Below are 15,409 nucleotides of genomic sequence, written 5' to 3'. Positions count from 1 at the left end.
ATAAATGTATATAAAATGTAGTAAACAAAATGCTAAATTATTCCCCACTTTAATCATGGACTACTAGATAGATGTCTTGACTCAACAGCAACCATATTTTGCAACCATATTTGACAAAAAATAGCATTCGTTTATGAAATACAGACATTACTACACTGTGGTAGAGAATTCCCCCTGCTGAGGGCGCTGCAAGACACTATTTAATTGACTGGTTTTTGTTGTGCGCAATTGTTTATGATTGGCTCGGCTGAGTCTGGCTCTCCTCAAGTGAGGAAATATCGATCAGCGCACAGCCCGCGGTCTCAGCCAAGCAGCTGGTGCCCAGTTGCCCCATACTCTGTAAATGAGCTGATCATTCACCCTCTGATTGGCTAAGGACATATGCACCAGCTAATAAGGCACGATGCTCTTGCATCCCTATATATACAGTCAGTCCCAATGGCTGTTCCTTTCAGTGCACATAAGCGGTGTATTTACGGATTTACGGCAGTGTGTTCATGGAGTGCGCGGGTAAAAGTGAGTAGTGGTTATTGTTGTTATGGCTGAGATTTGTGTGTGTTTACTATTACTGTTTGTAGTAGTTGCTATTATTCCCTGTAATCTTATTACTGGGTTATATTACATGTTCAGGCAACATGTTTGTTTATATTCATACAGTCCTTTGTTATTTTTATCACAATCACTGTTAGTGTCAGTACCCTATTCCATGGGACTTCAACCTTTTCTTGCCCAGGGACCCCCTCCCGGGCAAACCGGTGACCCATGAACATCCATCATACGTTAACAAAAACATAATCAGGAGAATGATAATGGCAAGGAGACGTAATCAATGCTTTGTACAGCACATATGAAGGCATAAGGCCGAAATGTTTGCTAGTTTTTATTTTGCACCTTGCACTGTCACCCTTTGTATTATTTCGAGCATGGATTAAATTAAGTATATTTTGTGATAGGTGGTGGGCCGAAGCCTATAGATCAGTGGCCAAAGCATCATATCTGCTTTAGTTTTCAAGTTGATCGGTCCCTGGCAAGGAAGGAGCTGTTTTTTAAAAACATATTCTATATATGTATTTATTCTGAACACATTTCCTTTTGTTGGCAATGTCAATTATTGTAAATGTTTTCTAAATTCTTACTTTTATGTTTGCTAGCTGGACAGGCAAACACTGGCAAGTACTAAACCGCTAACCCATAGCCACAGGAAGTAGGGGTACTGAGGGTGCTACAGCACCCCCTAAAAAATTAAATACAATTAATAAAAAACTTTGTGTACTATCCAGGTACCATCTCTGCTGATCACGTCTGCCAATCACGTTCTCCGTATCTAAGGTACTAAACACAGCTGGTTACAGCTTGAGCGAGATCTCTGTCCGACCAACTGCTATGGGAGTGTGGGCAGGGAAGTAGTTGTGGCACTGCTCATGCTCTCAAAATGTGGCGCCCGGAGAAGACATGTTTCCGGGGGGTGAGCAGGACGATTATGAGATGGAGTTACGTCGGGATGCCACCGGGCCGCTAGCAAAGCCAGGACAAGAGGAATATTGGGACAGGGACACGGAAAGGTGGATTTCGGAGGAGGAAAAAGAGGAAGAAGAGGTCGTAGAGAATGAGGAAAGCAGAGGTTGAATTAGAATTTGATGTAGATGGCGATAAAAAAGCAGATGGTGTGTCGAAGAAGACTGGGGTCAAGTACAAACAGAGTGAGATGTCCGCCAGACTGAGTTCTGGAGGTGAAATGGAAGTGAATGAGGGAGATTTAAGTGAGGTGGAAAGTGTGGTGAGGAGCTCAGAGCCCGAGCCTTGTATCGATGGACATGGTTATGATAAAGATGAGTTTTGCCCAGTGGGAGTGAGATTCTTGGAGAAAGTGGATCCAGACCTTTTGGCTGATCCATATGTGGTATCAGGTTTGGTGGAAAAGTACTGTTAAATCGGTGAAGGTACAGCGATGCCACGCAACTCTGGTCAATATCTGTTTCTTGCTTTGCTCTTAGGAATAGGGCACTATTGAAAGGATGATTTCTGGGGTAGCGTTAAGTGTAGAGGTGGAGCAATTGAAGTTGAAGATACCTGGTGTTTGTGACGCCCATCATTTGGTGTGACGCAGACCCGGTGGGGAACGTGGTGAAACAGAGGTGTCACAGTCTGTCCTTTTGAGGTTTGAATCAGTCTTTAACCTACAAAGTCATGTTAGGATATAAGAGTTATCCTGTTAGAGCTTTTGTGCCCAATCCACTGCAGTGTTTCAGTTGCCACGTTTATGGTCATGTCACAGCAGTGTGTAGGAGGGAGATTCCAAGATGTGAGAAGTGTGCAGGAGGACATGGGACAGAGGATTGTTTAGTTTTGGTGGAAAAAGTTGTGTGTGTCAACTGTACGGGTGCCCATGTTGCTGGGGATCAGAAGTGTCCAGTGCCAGAGAGGCAGGTTGAGTTGTGCAGAAGGCGTTGTATGCTGAGGCAGTGAAGAAAGTAGAGGAGGATGGGTCAAGGGTGAGGGATCCTGAGAGGATCCCTCTGAGCAGTAGATCTGTGCCAGTTCAGAGGGATAGGCCAACGAGTGATATATGCTTCAGTAAGGTTGGCTTCTTAGCGCTCATAGCAATGGGTATCAACTGTACCGCAGAAATGGAACGTAAATCACAGAAAATAGATGTTGTGGTGACAGCTGCAGAGAAGTGCTTGTGTGTACGAGATTTGACTTCAGAAGAGTTACAGGGTGTGTTGAGTGGTGGGTGGTGTCCCATCCTCCCAGGCCGTTGGCATGGTGCAGATGCAGATAGGGTAGAAGTAGTGGAATGGGGTAGTGGATTTAGTTGGAAGGGTGTTTTTTTTCCTTGTCCCCTTTTCCCATTTTGTATCACAAAGTATAATGGATTTACAGTGAGGGAAAAAAGTATTTGATCCCCTGCTGATTTTGTACATTTGCCCACTGACAAAGACATGATCAGTCTATCATTTTAATGGTAGGTTTATTTGAACAGTGAGAGACAGAATAAAAACAAAAAAATCCAGAAAAACGCATGTCAAAAATTGTATAAATTGATTTGCATTTTAATGAGGGAAATAAGTATTTGACCCCTCTGCAAAACATGACTTAGTACTTGGTGGCAAAACCCTTGTTGGCAATCACAGAGTTCAGACGTTTCTTGTAGTTGGCCACCAGGTTTGCACACATCTCAGGAGGGATTTTGTCCCACTCCTCTTTGCAGATCTTCTCCAAGTCATTAAGGTTTTGAGGCTGACGTTTGGCAACTCGAACCTTCAGCTCCCTCCACAGATTTTCTATGGGATTAAGGTCTGGAGACTGGCTAGGCCACTCCAGGACCTTAATGTGCTTCTTCTTGAGCCACTCCTTTGTTGCCTTGGCCGTGTGTTTTGGGTCATTGTCATGCTGGAATACCCATCCACGACCCATTTTCAATGCCCTGGCTGAGGGAAGGAGGTTCTCACCCAAGATTTGATGGTACATGGCGCCGTCCATCGTCCCTTTGATGCGGTGAAGTTGTCCTGTCCCCTTAGCAGAAAAACACCCCCAAAGCATAATGTTTCCACCTCCATGTTTGACGGTGGGGATGGTGTTCTTGGGGTCATAGGCAGCATTCCTCCTCCTCCAAACACGGCGAGTTGAGTTGATGCCAAAGAGCTCGATTTTGGTCTCATCTGTCCACAACACTTTCACCCAGTTTTCCTCTGAATCATTCAGATGTTCATTGGCAAACTTCAGACAGGCCTGTATATGTGCTTTCTTGAGCAGTGGGACCTTGCGGGCGCTGCAGGATTTCAGTCCTTCACGGCGTAGTGTGTTACCAATTGTTTTCTTGGTGACTATGGTTCCAGCTGCCTTGAGATCATTGACAAGATCCTCCTGTGTAGTTCTGGGCTGATTCCTCACCGTTCTCATGATCATTGCAACTCCACGAGGTGAGATCTTGCATGGAGCCCCAGGCCGAGGGAGATTGACAGTTATTTTGTGTTTCTTCCATTTGCGAATAATCGCACCAACTGTTGTCACCTTCTCACCAAGCTGCTTGGCGATGGTCTTGTAGCCCATTCCAGCCTTGTGTAGGTCTACAATCTTGTCCCTGACATCCTTGGAGAGCTCTTTGGTCTTGGCCATGGTGGAGAGTTTGGAATCTGATTGATTGATTGCTTCTGTGGACAGGTGTCTTTTTATACAGGTAACAAGCTGAGATTAGGAGCACTCCCTTTAAGAGTGTGCTCCTAATCTCAGCTCGTTACCTGTATAAAATACACCTGGGAGCCAGAAATCTTTCTGATTGAGAGGGGGTCAAATACTTATTTCCCTCATTAAAATGCAAATCAATTTATAACATTTTTGACATGCATTTTTCTGGATTTTTTTTTTGTTATTCTGTCTCTCACTGTTCAAATAAACCTACCATTAAAATTATAGACTGATCTTTTTTTTGTCAGTGGGCAAAAATATAAAATCAGCAGGGGATCAAATACTTTTTTCCCTCACTGTATACTATAGTCCAGTTAGTGGTGGTAATGCAACATATTGGATGCCAACCGCCGTTAAACTCCAATGAAGAAGAAGAAGAAACTGCTGTGTAAAGTCTTTGTTATATTTGTAATCTATTTAGTTATAGAAACATGATACCATCAATGCAAGCTGTAAAATAAGTATTCCAACTTTGCTTAGAATGCAGTAACCTTAGCAATGTAGTTAGCTACTGTAGCTACAACAAGTATACCTTTTGCTAGCTAGCAGGAGCAGATAGCTTTATCACTAGCATGTCATTCTGGGACAGGGACCTTTAGCTATCATTATTCCAAGCAGGGGCGGTGTGTTCATTAGGGCGATATGGGCGACGCACTGCCAAACGGGAAAAGGAAGGGATTTTTTTTCTAATCAATTATATCACGTCAACAGTAGTTATCAGTGTTATAATCTAGACGTCTGATCTGCCACTAAATGTCCAATCAGGCTAAAGTCGTGCTTCAAATGGCCCCGCCCCTTTTGGGGCGATTTCAGTCAGGTTGAAAATCGCCCCAGAAGTCTCTCATAGACTCTCATGTAAAATCTTTTTTTTTCAAATATCAGAGCTTTCAATACAATCTCTATGGGTTCCGGGAGGGCTTGCACTTACGCGCTTTCGTCATACGTAACATAACAATGAACGTAACTAAGAAAAGAGCGGGTAGCAGCGTCAATCAATTCACGTACTACTGTCAAGATGGCTAGCGTTCAGTGCAACTCGATTGTCTCTTTGAAAGAAGTTCCTTTTTGTCGGCTAACAAATCAAGATAAATTGGCAACGAAACAATTAGGACCTCCCAGACCAAATTTAATAATTCAACAGGTTTCTACTAAAGGGGGAAAGTCCTACACCCGAGGATTTTCCAAAAATTGGTACGAACGAAAAACCTGGCTAGCAGGCTGCGATGTAGCTAATGCAGTCTTCTTCTACCCCTGCTTACTCTTTCACCCTGAAGGCGGCACGGCAGACGGCACCGCTTGGACAGCGACTGGTGTAACGGACATGCACCATCTTTCAGAAAAGATTAAGGAACATGAGCTGTCAAAGACCCACATGGATAGCTGTTTGAGATTGTCTGCTTTGGGGAGAGTGAACATTGCCACTCAACTGGATGAGGGATACAGGCTAGCTGTCCGCCGCCACAACGATGAGATTAGCAAGAACCGCCACATCCTCAGCCGGCTAATCCAGTGTGTGAAGTTTTGCGGAGTGTTTGAGTTAGCTTTGCGAGGCAAAGATGAAACTGAGGGCTCCACCAACCCTGGTATTTTTCTTGGACTTGTCAACTTTGTGGCACAATTAGATGATGTGTTTTATGGAAATGCATATTGTTTATGCAGTGTTGAGGAATGTGAAAGAACACCCTTGATTATTTTTACTGTGATAACTTATTTTGCTTTTGTAAGCCAACACTTTTGAGATCAGTCAATAAATGCTTCTGGTATTGACTTATATGCTGCCCCTGTCTTCATGTTGTTGCTGGACATATCTTTTTTAAAATGTGTGTAGGTCACCTAAATCATCAGAAAAATTGCCCCCCCTGAGAATTTTTTCAGGAGCCGCCACTGATTCCAAGTAATAATTTAAGACTACAAAAATCAATAGGACAAGTATTGTAAAGATGGTACACAGTCATCAAGGCAGGACTCATTAATTTCAAAAAAGAAATTACACATCCCTGCCAATAGGCATAGTTGGAGTTGGCTACAGATTGTACACCAGATAATGTGATAGTGTATAACCAATGATTGTTGGTATCCATTACTGGACGTTACAGGTTTGCCTATAAAAAATGCTTCGCAAAAATAACATGGACATTGTGGTAAAACGTTTATTTTGATTGGTGATTTTCTGCATTTATTTAAGTACCATCAGGTAGCCTGATTTCAGATGTGTCCATGTAAACATAATTATTAGGGAAATCATTCTTCTTGCAAAGCATATAAATGTTTTAAATGAACTATTATATTAATCTGACTATCCACAATAATCGTATTATTGTATGCATGTAACTCATTGAGACCACATATGCATTTGCCTGTTGTCTTTTCTTTGGGTTTTGTCTTATACAGTCTACACCAGGGGTGTCAAACGTCCGGCCCGCGGGCCGGATCAGGCCCGCAAACGGGTTTAATCCGGCCCGCGAGATGATAAAAAAAAAAAATATATATATATATATATATTAATAATTTTGTAAAGTATAAAAAATGCGCTGCAATTTTTCAATAAAATAAACTGCTGTTCCAATTGCGTCCACTGGATGGCGCAATAGCAATTGTGTTAAGCAAGCAAACTGTTTATACCGGGGCAGAGCAAGTAGGTCAAGCACGTGCAGCCAATGAGCTACTTTGTTTTGCCCGCGATATTTATTACGGCTTCTACTTTTAACATTATGTGCTTTGGCACCCTCATTGCCCCAATATGTCTCTGTCAAAAAAGAGAAAAGTGGACGCAGAGTGCAGAGTGTTCCAAGAAAAATGGTCATCCTATTTATTCCCTGAATTGAATGGGAAAGCTGTATGTTTGGTGTGTTCAGAGCATGTTGCAGTGCTGAAAGAATATAACCTTCGTCGCCACTATGTGAGTCTTCATGCCGACAAATATGACAACTTTCAAGGACAGCGGAGATGAGAGAAGGTGAATGAACTGTTGGCGGGTCGGAAGAAACAGCAGTCTGTGTTTACTCACAGCCGAGACATTACATTACATTTTAGTCATTTAGCAGACGCTCTTATCCAGAGCGACTTACAGGAGCAATTAGGGTTAAGTGCCTTGCTCAAGGGCACATTTACGTCATTTAGCAGACGCTCTTATCCAGAGCTACTTACAAATTGGTGCATTCACCCTATAGCCAGTGGGATAACCACTTTCCAAAATATTATTTTTTATTATTATTTTTTTTCTGTGGGGGGGTAGAAGGATTACTTTATCCTATCCCAGGTATTCCTTAAAGAGGTGGGGTTTCAAATGTCTCCGGAAGGTGGTGAGTGACTCCGCTGTCCTGGCGTCGTGAGGGAGCTTGTTCCACCATTGGTGTGCCAGAGCAGCGAACAGTTTTGACTGGGCTGAGCGGGAACTATGCTTCCGCAGAGGAAGGGGAGCCAGCAGGCCAGAGGTGGATGAACGCAATGCCCTCGTTTGGGTGTAGGGACTGATCAGAGCCTGAAGGTACGGAGGTGCCGTTCCCCTCACTGCTCCATAGGCAAGCACCATGGTCTTGTAACGGATGCGAGCTTCAACTGGAAGCCAGTGGAGTGTGCGGAGGAGGGGGGTGACGTGAGAGAACTTGGGAAGGTTGAACACCAGACGGGCTGCGGCATTCTGGATGAGTTGTAGGGGTTTAATGGCACAGGCAGGGAGCCCAGCCAACAGTGAGTTGCAGTAATCCAGACGGGAGATGACAAGTGCCTGGATTAGGACCTGTGCCGCTTCCTGTGTAAGGCAGGGTCGTACTCTCCGAATGTTGTAGAGCATGAACCTGCAGGATCGGGTCACCGCCTTGATGTTAGCGGAGAACGACAGGGTGTTGTCCAGGGTCACGCCAAGGCTCTTCGCACTCTGGGAGGAGGACACAACGGAGTTGTCAACCGTGATGGCGAGATCATGGAACGGGCAGTCCTTCCCCGGGAGGAAGAGCAGCTCCGTCTTGCCAGGGTTCAGCTTGAGGTGGTGATCCGTCATCCATACTGACATGTCTGCCAGACATGCAGAGATGCGATTCGCCACCTGGTTATCAGAAGGGGGAAAGGAGAAGATTAGTTGTGTATCGTCAGCGTAGCAATGATAGGAGAGGCCATGTGAGGATATGACAGAGCCAAGTGACTTGGTGTATAGGGAGAAAAGGAGAGGGCCTAGAACTGAGCCCTGGGGGACACCAGTGGTGAGAGCACGTGGTGCGGAGACAGCTTCTCGCCACGCCACTTGGTAGGAGCGACCGGTCAGGTAGGACGCAATCCAGGAGTGAGCCGCGCCGGAGATGCCCAGCTCGGAGAGGGTGGAGAGGAGGATCTGATGGTTCACAGTATCAAAGGCAGCAGACAGGTCTAGAAGGACAAGAGCAGAGGAGAGAGAGTTAGCTTTAGCAGTGCGGAGAGCCTCCGTGACACAGAGAAGAGCAGTCTCAGTTGAATGACCAGTCCTGAAACCTGACTGGTTTGGATCAAGAAGGTCATTCTGAGAGAGATAGCAAGAGAGTTGGCTAAAGACGGCACGCTCAATAGTTTTGGAAAGAAAAGAAAGAAGGGATACTGGTCTGTAGTTGTTGACATCAGTGGGATCGAGTGTTGGTTTTTTTGAGAAGGGGTGCAACTCTCGCTCTCTTGAAGACGGAAGGGACATAGCCAGCGGTCAAGGATGAGTTGATCAGCGAGGTGAGGTAGGGGAGAAGGTCACCGGAGATGGTCTGGAGAAGAGAGGAGGGGATGGGGTCAAGCGGGCAGGTTGTTGGGCGGCCTGCAGTCACTAGTCGCAAGATTTTATCTGGAGAGAGAGGGGAGAAAGAAGTCAAAGCATAGGGTAGGGCAGTGTGAGCAGGACCAGCAGTGTCATTAGACTTAACAAACGAGGATCGGATGTCGTCAACCTTCTTTTCAAAGTGGTTGACGAAGTCATCCACAGAGAGGGAGGGGGGCGAGAGGATTCACCAGTGAGGAGAATGTGGCAAAGAGCTTCCTAGGGTTAGAGGCAGATGCTTGGAATTTAGAGTGGTAGAAAGTGGCCTTAGCAGCAGAAACAGATGACGAAAATGTAGAGAGGAGGGAGTGAAAAGATGCCAGGTCGGCAGGGAGTTTAGTTTTCTTCCATTTCCGCTCAGCTGCCCATGGCTCTGTTCTGTGAGCTCGCAATGAGTCGTCAAACCACGGAGCTGGAGGGGAGGACCGAGCCGGCCGGGAGGATAGGGGACACAGGGAGTCAAAGGATGCAGAAAGGGAGGAGAGGAGGGTTGAGGAGGCAGAATCAGGAGATTGGAGGGAGAAGGATTGAGCAGAGGGAAGAGATGATAGGATGGAAGAGGAGAGAGTAGTGGGAGAGAGAGAGCGAAGGTTGCGGCGGCGCGTTACCATCTGTGTAGGGGCAGAGTGGGTAGTGTTGGAGGAGAGCGAGAGAGAAAAGGATACAAAGTAGTGGTCGGAGACATGGAGGGGAGTTGCAGTGAGATTAGTAGAAGAGCAACATCTAGTAAAGATGAAGTCAAGCGTATTGCCTGCCTTGTGAGTAGGGGGGACGGTGAGAGGGTGAGGTCAAAAGAGGAGAGGAGTGGAAAGAAGGAGGCAGAGAGAAATGAGTCAAATGTAGACGTAGGGAGGTTGAAATCCCCCAAAACTGTGAAGGGTGAGCCATCCTCAGGAAAGGAACTTATCAAGGCGTCAAGCTCATTGATGAACTCTCCAAGGGAACCTGGAGGGCGATAGATGACAAGGATATTAAGCTTAAATGGGCTAGTGACTGTGACAGCGTGGAATTCAAATGAGGAGATAGACAGATGGGTTAGGGGAAAAATTGAGAATGACCACTTGGGAGAGATGAGGATTCCAGTGCCACCACCCCTCTGACCAGATGCTCTCGGGGTATGCGAGAACACATGGTCAGACGAGGAGAGAGCAGTAGGAGTAGCAGTGTTTTCAGTGGTAATCCATGTTTCCGTCAGCGCCAGGAAGTCGAGGGACTGGAGGGTAGCATAGGCTGGGATGAAGTCAGCCTTGTTGGCAGCAGAACGGCAGTTCCAGAGGCTGCCTGAGACCTGGAACTCCATGTGGGTCGTGCGTGCAGGGACCACCAGGTTAGAGAGGCAGCAGCCACGCGGTGTGAGGCGTTTGTGTAGCCTGTGCGGAGAGGAGAGAACAGGGATAGGCAGAGGCATAGTTGACAGGCTGTAGCAGATGGCTACAATAATGCAGAGGAGATCGGAATGAAATGAGCTAAACATCTGGGAAAGGAGAGAGCAAGGCCTCCCTCACCAAAAAAATATAACTCTCCCAACTTCCACCTCAGAAACTATAATTGTTTTACTGAACCACCCGAATAAAACTCTCCCAACTTCCACTTTAGAAATTAGAATTGTTGTAAACTACAGCGGTTCAATGTTTCAAGGACTAGACTCAACTTACTTTATTCAGCTAGCTAACTAGCATGCTAGCATCCAATAACACACAGTTTAGCACCAATACTTGGTTACAACAAACTACCAATAGTGTGTTAACACACTAAACAGATAATTTGTGTCCGTGTCTAGTTCTTTCATAACGCAGCAATGATTAAACGTTGGCTAGCTAGCACAAAGATATTGTATTTAGCTACCACAGTACAGCCAGCTGGTAGTGTTGGCTAGCTAGCAATGGCTGCTGTGTTGACTTTGTTTGAAAAACGGCGTCGCTGCGAACGAATGTAGCTGGCTAAAAGGATATTGTATTTAGTTGCTGCCGTTGCTAATAGCTACTAGCCAGCTAGTCCAAGAGGTGAGTTAGCTAGCTAGCTTCGTGCTACACCCGGCACCGCCGAATACAAAAGTAACCTACAATAACTACATACAACAACTACCCACAACAGCCCACGATGCCTACCTATAATACCTAATAATATACAGCCCACGATGCCTACCTATAATACCTGACTACAATCTAAATACATAGTTTAAGCCTTACTCGACAAAGCCCAAGCTATGTATAAAGCCAAACTTACCCAACGCCAGCTAACTGGGTGGCACACTGCAATCAGTAGCTGTAATTAAGTACAGCAGCCACCAACCACCTAACGTTAATGCCTCGGATAATGAGGTTAGAAAAACAGCTGAATGGTAGGTAGCTAGCTGGCTCAATTACAGGTACTCTTAAGCGTGAAATAACATTGGAAACAACTAACCACAGTTGCTAAAAGTTACCAGTAGCTACCCGCTAGCTAGCTAGCTTTGTTGGTCCAAGTAGTGGGTTAGCTAGCACTCGTGCTTTGCCGGGGTCCGCCAAATACAATACTTACCTACAATAATTACCTACAATAACCTACAATAACCTACAATAACTACCTAAGTAAACTACCTATAATACCTGACTACAATACCTACCTACAATCTAAATGCATGGTTTAAGCTTTACTCAACATCATATAAGAAGCCAAGCTTACCTCCTGCTAGAGAAAACACAACCTCTCCCGACCACTGCGCCACCAGATGCTGCAGTGAAAGGTAGCTACCTCATTGCTAATGAAATCGCAGTGGCTTCAAAACCATTTAGTGAGGGTGAATTTGTAAAAACATGCATGATGAAGGCAGCGGAGATTGTGTGCCCTGAAAAGCGGCAGGCTTTTGCAAATATCAGCCTGACAAGAAACACAGTTGCAGACAGGATTTCCGATCCTTCAGTGGATTTGGACAGCCAGTTGAAGCAAAAAGTAAAGTCATTTATTGCGTTTTCGGTTGCAATTGATGAAAGCACGGACATTACAGATGTTGCACAACTGGCCATTTTCATCCGCGGAGTTGATGACACATTGACCGTCACCGAGGAGTTCGTGGAGTTGGTGCCGATGACAGATACAACGACAGCAGCTGATATTTTTACCGCACTCGTCGGCGCGCTGGACAGGGTCGGAGTGGACTGGTCCCGCGCTGTCAGCCTGGCTACAGATGGTGCGCCCTCAATGATTGGGAAAAAAGCAGGCGTTGTGACAAAGTTCAGAGAGAAAGTGCAATCTGCAAATGGAGGACGTGATTTTTTGACTTTTTACTGTATTTTGCACCAGGAGGCTTTGTGTTGCAAGTCATTAAAGATGGATAACGTCATGAAGGTGGTCATCCAAACTGTTAATTTCATCCGATCCAGAAGCCTGAATCACCGTCAGTTTGACAGCCTTCTCAGAGAGAAAGACCACATCTATGGCCTGCCATACCACACTGAGGTAAGATGGTTAAGCCGAGGTGCTGTGCTGAGGCGTTTCTTTGATTTACGAGAAGAAATTGAACAGTTCATGGAAGAAAAGGGCAAACCAGTGTTAGAATTTCATTCCGCAGAATGGATGCAGGACCTTGCATTTATGGTGGATGTTACAGAGCACCTGAATAACTTGAACAAACAGCTGCAAGGGCGCAACAAAGTTGTCACGCAGTATTATGACAGCATACGTTCTTTCAAGTTGAAGCTGTCATTGTGGGAGACGCAACTTGCCGGTGGTGATGCAGCTCACTTCCCCTGTCTGAAAAATGTGTGCGCGACCCAACATGTGGCAGACATGAAGCGGTTCAAAGATAAAATAACGGGACTGTTACGGGAGTTTGAGCAACGCTTTCAGATTTATGTTTATATGTTTTTATGTTGATGTGCTATTGTTTTTAATTGATTTTATTTGTATATTTAACCTATTCTTGACTCTGTGGTTCTTGCACTTGTTTGGGGAACAGGATTTCATTATTTTTATCTTCATTTCTGCCTGAGAAATGACACCCTGATATAGTTCTGTGATATACTTCTGTGAATCACTGAGGCATTGTGTGTTTGTGTGTTCTTTGTCCTCAGAACTTTCAAATAACTTGAGGTGTTTTATGATTAATAGTGATGTGCTTTTGGACACTGTCCTCAGGCTCCAGCTTTATGTTTATATGTTTTTTTGTTGATGTGCTATTGTTTTTTATTGATTTTATTTTATTTGTATATTTAACCTATTCTTGACTCTGTGGTTCTTGCACTTGTTTGGGGAACAGGATTTCATTATTTTTATCTACATTTCTGCCTGAGAAATGACACCCTGATATAGTTCTGTGATCTGTGAAACAGTTATGTTAATCACTGAGGCATTGTGTGTTTGTGTGTTCTTTTTCTTTAGAATTTTCAAATAAACTTGACGTGTTTTATGATCAATAGTGATGTTGTGCTTGTACTATTTTGGACACACTGTCCTCAGGCTCCAGCTTTATGTTGTATGTTGATCGTATTAAAACAAAGAAAACAATCTGAAGTTGTTGTTTTTAAGTTATATATACACCCACCCGTAGTCTGCGCTCCAGCAGGTATATCTCACTGGTCATTCCCAAAGCCAACACCTCCTTTGGCCGCCATTCCTTTCAGTTCTCTGCTGCCAATGACTGGAACTAATTGCAAAAATCTCTGAAGCTGGAGACTCTTATCTCCCTCACTAACTTTAAGCATCAGTTGTCAGAGCACCTTACCGATCACTGCACCTGTACACAGCGCATCTGAAATTAGCCCACCCAACTACCTCATCCCTATATTGTTATTTATTTTGCTCTTTTGCACCCCAGTATCTCTATTTGCACATAATCTCTTGCACATCTAGCATTCCAGTGTTAATACTATTGTAATTATTTTGCACTATAGCCTATTTATTGCCTTACCTCCATAACTTGCTACATTTGCACACACTGTATATATATTTTCTGTTGTATTTTTGACTTTATGTTTTTTACCCCATGTGTAACTCTGTGTTGTTTTTATCGCACTGCTTTGCTTTATCTTGGCCAGGTCGCAGTTGTAAATGAGAACTTGTTCTCAACTGGCTTACCTGGTTAAATAAAGGTGAAATAAAATTAAAAAAATACCATGATTTTTCCGGTCCGGCCCACTTGGGAATAGATTTTCCTCCATGTGGCCCCTGAGCTAAAATGAGTTTGACACCCCTGGTCTACACAGTCTAGTGCATTTTAGAGTTGAAGAGCACCAACTACAGATACACATGCTTGTTAGAGCATCTCAAAGACTAAATTCAATATAGAATCAGTTTGACAAGGTGAAAACAGATTATGTTTTACTATTGTAACATGCAGTGATGCAAATTCTATTGTCCCTGTCAGGAGCCCAGGCATTTGTCATAGATGGGAGAGTTCTCGTCTGTGGACCATAAGATCTTAAGATTGCATTCTGTTAAGGCACTTCTCTCTCTCTACATCGGTTGGCTACATTGGTGACCAGGGTGGGATCCTTTCGATACACCTATGGGGCCTGGGCACACGAATGCTCCTAGAGAGAGGGGGGGCATACTGAAGCATGTGTTGGTGACAGTTTTCTACTGTCTCCATTAGAGGCTCAGGCTTTTGGCATAGATGGTAAAGCTCTCCTTTCTGGACTGCAACATTGTAAGATTGTGCCCCCACGGCACTTTCTCTCTATATGCATTAATTGGTAGGTTACACTATATTTAAATACTTCAAATACTGCCTGAGACACCTTTGCTATTTGTCTCCGTACTCAATAAATGGTGAGACACTCAATTTGATTGTGTTCTTTGTTTGAATGTATATGCATGAAACATACATTATGGAAAACATGTCTCACACTCAGTCATAGTTATTAGTAGAATAATAGATTGTCAAGAAGTCGGCATCGCCAACTTTTAGAAGGTTAGTAGGAAAGTTAGGCTAATCATTTAACCCACCTAAATATATTCACATTCACTGAACATTTAGTATTTGAAACTCAAACATTCATTTCCCAACTGCTTTTTCTATAATCCTACACCCTTGATCATTCTCCATACCTTATATTCCAATGCATCCAACATTATGCATGCCCACCATGGTATTGGGCAGCTGCTGACATTTGAGAACTGGTTTAGAAATTAAACTCTGGTCATCTTATTGCAGAGCACATTGTATACATTTTGCCCAGCTGTTTTTTGAGAAGACCAGCATCAGTTTGAAATGATTGTATTAGCTGTGTGTTTGGCCATCTCTTCTGAACAGTGGCCTGGCGAGAGAGCAAATGTTCTATGCCACGCGAAATCGCACATCATTAGCTCATTTTTATTGATGTATCTCAAAGAAATCACTAGAAAACAGCTTAAACAAACGCAAATGAAGCTACTTTGCTGTTATTCTGGCTGCACTGTTTGATGTAACTGTGTTAGCCAAAGTTGGCTAGCTAGCAAGCCATGGATAAGAATGTTGCCAGCCATCATGGC

The 15,409-nt window shown here is 44.3% G+C and overlaps 1 protein-coding gene across 1 annotated transcript in view; it reads left to right on the top strand.

Annotated features, from left to right (window-relative positions):
• Positions 1–348: 348 nt before the first annotated feature.
• Positions 349–15,409, top strand: part of plcg2 (phospholipase C, gamma 2) — a 64,526-nt gene continuing 49,465 nt past the window's right edge. Inside the window, exon 1 of the mRNA XM_041890056.2 lies at positions 349–516. Coding sequence (XP_041745990.1) covers positions 498–516 — 19 coding nt within the window. The 5' untranslated portion in view covers positions 349–497. The remainder of the gene's footprint in view (positions 517–15,409) is intronic.

The sequence above is a fragment of the Coregonus clupeaformis genome, chromosome 29 (genome assembly GCF_020615455.1).
Source record: "Coregonus clupeaformis isolate EN_2021a chromosome 29, ASM2061545v1, whole genome shotgun sequence".
NCBI classification, from domain to species: domain Eukaryota; kingdom Metazoa; phylum Chordata; class Actinopteri; order Salmoniformes; family Salmonidae; genus Coregonus; species Coregonus clupeaformis.
Note: the sequence above shows the minus strand (reverse complement) of the source record. Positions and strands in the feature narration are given on the sequence as shown.